The sequence below is a fragment of the Acanthisitta chloris genome, unplaced genomic scaffold (assembly GCF_000695815.1).
Source record: "Acanthisitta chloris isolate BGI_N310 unplaced genomic scaffold, ASM69581v1 scaffold13099, whole genome shotgun sequence".
In the NCBI taxonomy this organism is placed as follows: domain Eukaryota; kingdom Metazoa; phylum Chordata; class Aves; order Passeriformes; family Acanthisittidae; genus Acanthisitta; species Acanthisitta chloris.
Window position 1 is genome coordinate 11015 of NW_008690906.1, and position 8931 is coordinate 19945.

Below are 8931 nucleotides of genomic sequence, written 5' to 3' on the forward strand. Positions count from 1 at the left end.
CCCCCAACACAACAGAGGATCCCAACCCCTAACACTCCTCTGTGGGCCTCGCCGTTTGTAGGTGTGTGCCAGGACCTGTGGCAGGCTGCCATGAAGTTCAGGTCACTGCCCTGAGTGGAGGCACATGGCTGCATCCATGTCATTCCTGAGGGAGACCAGTGGCTGTGGTGGGAAGAAGCAGCAGAAGACCCAGGCAGAAAGGCAGAAGCAGGGTTTTCTGTGTGATGTCTCTCATCTCCCGTGTTCCTTTGCCTTGCAGGATGCACCGACATGTGGCTGGAGTGGCCAGGGGGAACACAGGGAGTGTGGAGCAAAGTCCCAGCGCCAGGAGCAGGCACCGGCAGCAGGCCAAGAGCACACAGCACGCCAACATGGCCAATGGTGTAGCCAATGGCACAGCCAACAGTGTAGCCAGCAGCATGGCCAACGGTGTGGTCAACAGCACGGCCAATGGCACAGGTGATCCAATGCTCATGGGAGGAGGAGGCAGAGCTCAGGGCTCTTTGTTGTGAAAAAGATGAATTTCTGCTAGGATAATGGATCTTGTCATGCCTGGGAATTTCCTCCCTGTGAATTGATGTTTTTTGTTGTTTTTACTTCTGATCAGCCAAGCAGCTCTGCAGAATGTGCTAGTAGGATCTGTGCTGCCTGTCAGGAATGGTTTCTGTGGCTCCACTCGAGCCACCAGCTCCAGGTTTATAAAAGGATGCTGGGATGGCAGTATCACTGATGCCACAGTGAGGAGAACAGTTGTCACAGCTGAGAGCACTTTTTTCAGGGTTCACTTGATTTTCCCATCAAGCCTTCAGTGGAAATGTTTTGAGCTCTGAAGTGGGGAGGAGCAGCTGCCTGTGGAGCACTAGGGAAGGTACCAACCCACCTCTCAAAGGGAGCTCCTTATAGCAGAGAGGGTAATTTTGGAAAGGTTGTCTTGGGTTTGTTCACAAAGCCATCAATCCCTTGTGGAGCAGTGACTGGGACCTGCTGAGTCCCTGACTACAAAGTCATGTGCAGCTGCTCTGTTTTCCTTCTCTGGCTCTCATGGAGTGGGGCATCTCCCACTCCTCTGCAGTATGTTTGCTTTTGTGGGAGACCTAGAAGGAGAAGCAGAGTGGATGGAAGGAAATGTTTAGTTCAACCCAGAAGGAAGTTGGGGATGTTTTTCTGTTCCATTAGGAAAACCTGGAGCAATGCAGTTTCAGTTTTGCCCAAGCCCAGCCTTCCCCAGGCTCCTCACTCTGTGGGCACTCCCTCAGGCTGGGGACAGGGATTTTGTTCCCAAGTACAACTTGGCTCCTTGGCTTTGGTTTGTTTAACACATGTTTTACTGGCCCATCTGCAGCCTCCCCGGTGGCTTTATGACTATGCTCTCCTTGTTGCTGTTTACCACTCACCACCCTCTGTGCCTCCCACAAGTCCTGTCAGTGATGACTTGGGGATGGGGAGAGGTGTGGTTTAGGTGGCTGGGATTAGTGCTGGACATGCTGGAATGCCTCTACAAACCAACCTCTTCCCCCTCAGCTTGGTACATATTGATGCTGTTGCCATGTTTTTCGAGCAGGCTGTTGCAAGAATGTTCTTACATTTGTCACTCAGCTGTAATTTCGCCCGACAAAGGAGAGTATTCCAAGGCCTGTTTTCCTCACAGCCACATTGTTCAGCCCTTGCTGTGTTTCCCCCTGGAGCCCTTCCTTATCAGGTGAACTTTGGATCAGCTTCTCCCCTGCTTTGTCCAGGACTGAGATCAAACTATGGTGGAGTCACCTGGGTCATTCTGTAGTTCCCTTTGAAGACTGGCACAACAAGCTCCTGTGCATTCCCCTAATTCCCATCAGTAATGCAGTGTGTTTCCAGTGGCAGAAGGGATACTAAATGCTTTTGTCTCAGGATGGAGGCAGTGGTTCCCAGAGGGGTCTGGGTGAAGCTGTGCTGCAGGCTGAGAGCACCATGAGTCCTGTGCTTGGTGGCAACAGCTGCCACCACCACGTGCTCTGTGTGCAGCAGATCAGGCAGGACCCATCACCCTGGCTGTGTGCTGACCTCCCTGCCTCTGCCTTGCAGTGAACGGGGACACCGTGGCTGCTGGAGACACGGAGGAGGAGCAGCCAGCAGCAGGAGCGAGCGTGCTGAACCCAGCGGCACCCAGCACGACGGATGGCTCCACTGCTCCTGCTCTGACCAGCTCTGGAGAGGCTGAGGAGGCAGCCCCTGGCTCCAGTGCCCCCCCAGCCCGGGCAGCAGTTCTCGCCCTGGATGCTCTGCCCCCCGGGTAAGCTCTGCCTCCTGCCCAAGACAGCACAACCCTTGGCCCTCAGGGAGGGAGGCATGGCCTAGAAGGGGGACATGAACAAACTGAGGCACTGCTGTGTTCTGGAAGAAGAGGCTGTTCGAGGGAGGGAAGGTGCTGCACCAGGAGTTGGTGGAAATGATGGTGGTCACTGGAGCAGAGAGAGCCTGGGGTGCCTATGGGGGGGTGACCCTGTGACCCTGTACCCTGCTTGCCTGGCACAGCCAGTGCTCCCTGTTCTGAGCTGCCTGGTCAGAGCTTGACATGTGTGGGTCAGGGTCTGAGCTGTGCCCCTGGGGGTTTGACATAATAAACAGTGGATGGCATCTCTGTGGCAAGTGCTGCACTCTCCTGGGGCTACTGAGGGGATCAGTCAGAGGAAAACACCCAGGAGAGTGAGTGTGGGTTTCCAGGGAGCTCCCACTGAGCAGGAGAGCACAAACACACACTCCAGGGACACCATGGGGACATTAGCCATTGCTGGGGGCAAGTGGGCAGGACCCTCGAGTAGCAGTGCATGTTCTCCCTGATGTGGATGCTCCTCCTCCTCCTCCTGGGCCGTGGGGAAGGGGCTGGAGGAGAGCTGAGGCTGGCTGAGCAGTGCTGGTGGGCACACTGGCTCTCGGGGGGCTGCAGCTGGGGTCTGGGCTCAGCCCCCCCATGCTGCAGCTGGATCATTCTCTCCTCCTATCAGACACCTCTGATTGTGGGGTGAAATGGACTGTGTTTGGGATGAAGGGAGCTGTTTATTTTGCTTTGGCTGAGGCGATGCCTGGAAGGTCAGGGCCTCGCTCGCGTGTCAGTCACAGGTAATTAGGGTTAACGGCTCAGTGTGCCTTTATGCAGGGTGTGTGAGGGTTTCTGTTCTCCTGGCCTGGGCGCTTCCTGTTTCCAGGCAGCTGGAAAAGTCCAGTGCTCTCAAAAAGGTCTTTATTCTAGACAGAGCTTATGCTCCTTTCTCCTCCTACCAGGTAGACTGAAGGTCTCCTTTTCCCCACCTGGGGTGGAAACAGGCTGTTGTTTCTTTCCCGGGGCGGAGGAGCCTGCAGATACCTCATGATCTGGGATTCCAGAGCTCGGGAGGCTGCAGGCACTGCTTTCTAAGACACACCAGGCTGGATTTACCTGCTCCAGCCAGGTGGAAGGGTGGCTGTGTCCTCCCTGCCCCATCTCCCTGCGGAACTCACGAACCAGAGAATCATCTATGTCGGAGCAGGGAGGAGGATAAAACTGTTGTGCTTTGGAGACAGCTGGAGAAGAGCACTGGAGGGGTAGTGAGCCATCCTCCAGGGTGAGCTCCTGGAATTTGGATCTCTGGAGACACCTTGGATTAGCACCTTCTGTGTCTGTCCCTCCCTGTCCTGACTCTGGGATCTGTAAGGGGAAGAGGGCAGCAGCCCCCTGGCACTTGCTGAGTTAGGTGCCACGCTGGGCAAGCTTGGGCAGCAGCTCACCTACTTGGGCAGGTGGAGATCGTGTATCAGGGTCTTCCCAGGTGGAGCAGAACGAAGGGTTGAGTTGAGGTCTCCACAGTGTGAACCCTGCTCTGAGAGCTGTCAGACCAGGTCCTGGGCTAACAGGGATTTGCTAAACTGGGATTGCATAGCACTGTGTCTCTGGGGTGGTGTAAATGAGCTTCTGGGGCTCTCTTGAGCCCTGATCTAGGGTGGCTGATTTTTGGCTGGCTCACCTCACCAGGGAGTTCCTCTGACTGGTGGTTTGGGGCCCAGAGTGGGAGATGGGGATGCAGAATAGCCTCTTGCTGGCATAGCTCCACAGGCATGGCTGTGAGAGCACTGCAGAGCGCATGTGGGATGGCTCCTGCTTTGCCACTCACAGGAGCAACATCCCTGGCTGTGTGTCCTTCCTGCCTGCTGCATGAGCCCTGCCTCATTCTCTGAGTGCCTCCTTCCATCTGTGGGAGTGGAGAGCACTCACTTCAGCCTCGGGAGGGTATGCCAGGCTGTGACAGAGCAGCTGAGTTCAGGTGGGGATTCAGAGCGATTTGCTCTGCTCAGGTCTGTGTCTCTCAACATCTGCACCAGGTGTGGCAGGCTCAAAGGCATCTCTTACACAACTGGGAGCCTGTCCTAGGGGCTGGAGGGTGCTGGAAGGTGTTCTGAGTAATTCCAGCCCTGACAGTGCCCAAAACCTCCTTCACATCCTCCTGGCTCAGGCAGAACGTTCCCTAAGCAAAGCCAAGAAGCGTGTGGCACCGGAGCAGCGGTCGCAGCGCCTGAGGCACTCAGTGTGGGGTCCTGGCTCTCAGGTTGGGGTTCCTGAGTGGATTGATAGCAGAGGGAGGGGAGGGGGCACGAGAGCTGCTGGCTCCTGCATCTGGATCCTATCAGGGATGATCCAGCACAGGGGACAGCCGGCTGGGAGTGGGGCTGTGTGCGGCGCTGTCTCGCCCGCACAAAGAGGTGCATTATGTTGCCTGGCAGAAGCCACAGGGCTGTGGTTTCTTACATAAGGAGGGCGTTTTGTTTGGATTGCAGGGTTGCCTCAGCCCTGCCACTTCCCAGTGCCCGTGGATGCCTGCATCCCAGGCCATTGTGAGCCTGTGGGCAGCTGGAGGGAAGCTGGCAGGAACCAGTGTGTCAGGCAATTTGTGCTTGCAGCTTGGTTCATGTGGTGACAGCTCCCACTGTCCAGTGCTCCCAAAGACATGGATCTCCCATGCTGGTGGCCATGTGGAGCTGGTCAAGGCGGTCTGAGCAAGGATGGGTTGTCTCTCTGGACTCTGTCTTTTGGTCTGTTGCTGTGTATCAGCAGTAACTGCGGTTTATCACTGATGGCAATGACTCACTGCTCAGCAAATTTACTTCTCAAATCACCAGGGAGCTGCTGACCTGAGGAGCTTGTGAGCTCATCACCTGTTTGTACAGGGTGTGAGGCAGGGACAGAGGACATCAGTCAGACATGCCACCACCAGCAGCTCTCCCCAATCCCATGTGGCTCTTTGCAGTCATGAGGGCACCCAGAGGTGTATCTGAGAGACCCAGAAACCTGGAGTTCTCATCATGGGACTTCTGGTCCCTACAGCCACAGGAATGGTATTTGGGGGCTTGAAAGCCTCCTGTCATAAAGGACTTCCAAGTACTCAGAGACATATAGATCTGAGAATGTGTTGTTAATGAGGCTGGAGGACCTGTCCAGGGCAATTCCACATCCCTGCCTTCTCCCTGAGGATGCCCAGAGGCCTTCTGGCATCCATCTCATGCTTGTGAACATGGGTGAACATGCTTGTGTCTTCAGGAAATCTCAGCTTTCCAGGAGAAATATCCAGTGCTGCTGACTGGTATCAACACCTGCAGATATAACCTGGCTGTGATGCAGGTGACCTGTGTCACAGCAGGTGTGTGGCTGTGGCTGAGGTCACTGTTCATTGTCCCCTGGGAGGTTTGAGGGTGAGCCAGGATGGTCCAAGCATCAATGCTTGCAGCAGCTCCTTCCCCAGGGCTGCCTGCTCTCTGCCAGCCCTGGTTTGTTCCCTTGCTGTCACAACAGAAGCTGGTGTATTAATTTCCTTGAGCTTTTTGTGATGATTAATTGAGACAGAAGATTGAATGGGGAGGGAGGCCTGTGGGAGCAGGAGTGTGGCAGGAGAACACTTTATCTGTCAGCAGCTGCTGGCTCGCCTCCCTCTGCTGCAGGATAAAAGCTGACAGGAAAGCACAGGCTCCACGGAGCTTTTGCATTTGCCTGGGTAGATTCATGAATGAATTCAGACAGGGAATGGTGTCAGTGTGGCCCTGTGAAGCCAGGAGGCTCCCTGTCACACCGGCTGTCCCTGGGGCCACCCTGACCTCAGCACTGTGGGCACAGGGTGGGTTTAAGCTGTGGCTGCCAGGGAGAGCCCAGCCCAACCCAACCCAAACTCTGAGGCTTCTCTTAAAAGATATACTAGGAGAAATGAAACAATAACTGCATCAGAAACACAGGGCATAAACTGACCCCATGTGAAGTCTTATGCCAGCATTTCCAGGGGAGGTGAGGGATTGATGCTCCAGATGATGCCTGTGTCAGACAGCAGTGCTGCAGCCACTCTCCTTAGTCCCAAGCCCAGCAGCTGCCAGGCAGAGCCGTTAAATAAAGGTCAGAATGCCAAGGATGAGAGGAGGTGGGCTCACTACCCAATCAGGGCCTACTCTTAGGGTGTTCTAGGTGCCAGCAACTATCACCTGCCTCATGTTTTGATTTCTTTTGCAGGTGGGAACAGCGGGAGCTGCCCAATGGTAGAGTCTACTATGTAGACCACAACAACAAGACTACCACGTGGGAGAGACCTCTTCCTCCTGGGTAATGGGCTGCTGGCACCTCAGACACTGATCTGGCTTGTTGCAGACAGAAGTGACAACTTCCTTGTGTATTCCAGGTGGGAGAAACGCGTGGATCCTCGGGGCAGGTATTACTACGTGGACCACAACACGCGGACCACAACGTGGCAGCGTCCCACAGCCGAATACGTCCGGAACTATGAGCAGTGGCAGTCCCAGCGCAACCAGCTCCAGGGGGCCATGCAGCAGTTCAGCCAGAGGTTCCTGTACCAGGTGAGAGACTGGGTTGGGAGTAGGGGGTCTCACCTGGCTTTCCCACTGGTCTCACCTGGGCTGGCCTGGGAGCCATGGAGCGTGGGGAGGTGTGTGCTGGACTGCATGGGGTCTGTGGCCTTGGTGAGCTCAGCCTGGATGGGAGCCCACAGCTCCTCAACTGCCTGCAGAGACTGTGTGGGAGTGACTTACTTTTTATAAACCAGCTTACATGGCCCTGAGGGGTGGTGGGAGGTGTCCTCAGCAGCCTGTCCCCAGTGTCCCTCCAGTGCCAGTGTAGCTAAGGCACACGCTTTCTCCCATGGCTCCCATCAAGCAAGCCTTGCTGCTGACCTGTGAGGCTGCAGAACTTGCTGTTAGAGCTGGGGAAGCTGTGGGATCCTGGTCTGTAGTGGGAATGGAGGCTCTGGGGGCTGAGCTCATCCCTCCCTGGGTCCTTCTTGGGCTGAGGACAGCGTGGCTGTGTCCTGGGTGGCAGCAGTAGCTGCAGGCCTGGGGTACAAGTGCTGATATGGTGAGGGCTGCAGGAGCCATGGACCAGAGAGTGCAGGGAATGAGCTGGCTTGGCCAGCTTCTTTGTCCTTCCTCTGCTGCTTCCCCTTGTTCCTGATTTCGACCAAGCATCTGTTTTTCCTTGCTCAGGGAATGGTCTCTCAACCATTCTGTTCCTGGGCAGGAACCATGTTCGTTCTAGCTGTGCCTTTGCTGTGGAGCTGGGACACAGCGATGGTAGTGAGCATCTCTGCTGACCAGGCTGTTGGCTGTGGGCTGCAGGATGAGCAGCTCTTGGGAAAGGGCCAGGCTGGAGTGTTTCCGCTTCCTGGAGCAGTGATCCAGCCCCATGCTGCAGTGAAAGGCATAGCTCGTCCGAGGGGCAGGGAGGGCAGGTGGGCAGAGCAGAGGGACCAGCTTCTCATCTATGTTTAGCTGCTTGGAGAAAGGCAGGAGGCCCAGGTGGGACTGGTGGTCCAGTGAGGAGCTTGGGTGCTCTCTGGGAGGGGTGCAGCAGTGCATGAGACTTAACCAGGGCTGCTCCTGGGGCTGCAGGACCTGCTCTTCCCCTGCCTGTCCCTCCCTGGATGGCTCTCCAGCCCTTCCAAGCCTGAGAGTGGGAGGTGGACCCCCATGACTGCTGCCTGCCCTCACTCCCCAGCACACCATTCACAGGACTGCAGTGGAGGGGTGGTGAGAGAGGGCTCCTACCTTGGCCAAATAGAGCCCTGGGCCTGTCCCTCGCTCCCTGCCAGCGCCAGCCTTGGAGCTGCTCCAGTGCTGTGCGACTCACCCTGACCAGGCCCTGCAAAGGGAGGGGCTCATGCTCCAAATTTAGCCTGATGAAACGATTGTACTTTTTGTTTCGAGCCGGACTGCCAGCAGTGGTGCCTCCTGCTCTGCCTCCTGCCCTGTGGGGCCTTTCTGCTTTAACTGCCCCCTCCTCCAGCATCCGTCTGCCCCCCTTGCTGGAGATGATAGTGGGGAGGTAATGAGCAGCGAGGCAAAGCCTGGGGAAGATGCAGTTTGGGTGCAGCCAGGGACCACTAGCCCAGCCACATCCCTTGCACTGAGGGGTCTCTGGCATAGGGGTCAGGTTGTTCCTAGGGGCTGTGAGGAGCTGCAGAAGCTCCCTGAAGCTTGGCCCTGATAGCTTAAGTTAGCTGATTTTAGGTCCCAGCGAGGTGCTACACTTGGATGTGATTCAGCTACATCTGGGCTGGGAGGGAGTGGAGACTGTCCCAAATCCGAAGTGTGCTAGGCAGTGCCTCCTGCCACATGGGGTCAGGTACAAGAGATGAAGCCCAGAGTAGCATGGACTGTGCCACCCTGTTCCTAACATGCCCCAGGACATCCTTGGGGTGCTGGGCTACCATGGGGTGCCCCGAGTTTTGGTGCCTCTATTGGACTGGGAGGCCCTGGCCCTTTCCAGGCAGCAGGGCAGGGTCTGGCTGTGGGTGGCATTCCCTGAGCCCAGGCTGACGCCGATCCATCTCTGGGCTGGGATGCAGCCCCCCCCCGCATATGTGTTACAGGAGGTGAAAATGCCTTTTGGGTAACAATCCGTTTCTTATTTAACCATTAAAAGCACTCGCAGAC

General features: G+C 56.2%; 1 protein-coding gene across 1 annotated transcript in view; it reads left to right on the plus strand.

The window, feature by feature from the left end:
- Nucleotides 1–6840, plus strand: part of LOC103809195 (NEDD4-like E3 ubiquitin-protein ligase WWP2) — a gene marked incomplete at both ends in the record, with an annotated part of 17695 nt that extends 10855 nt beyond the window's left edge. Inside the window, 4 exons of the mRNA XM_009082013.1 lie at nt 260–405; nt 2062–2269; nt 6500–6589; nt 6666–6840. Of these exons, the coding sequence (XP_009080261.1) occupies nt 260–405; nt 2062–2269; nt 6500–6589; nt 6666–6840 (619 nt within the window). The remainder of the gene's footprint in view (nt 1–259; nt 406–2061; nt 2270–6499; nt 6590–6665) is intronic.
- Nucleotides 6841–8931: the final 2091 nt, after the last annotated feature.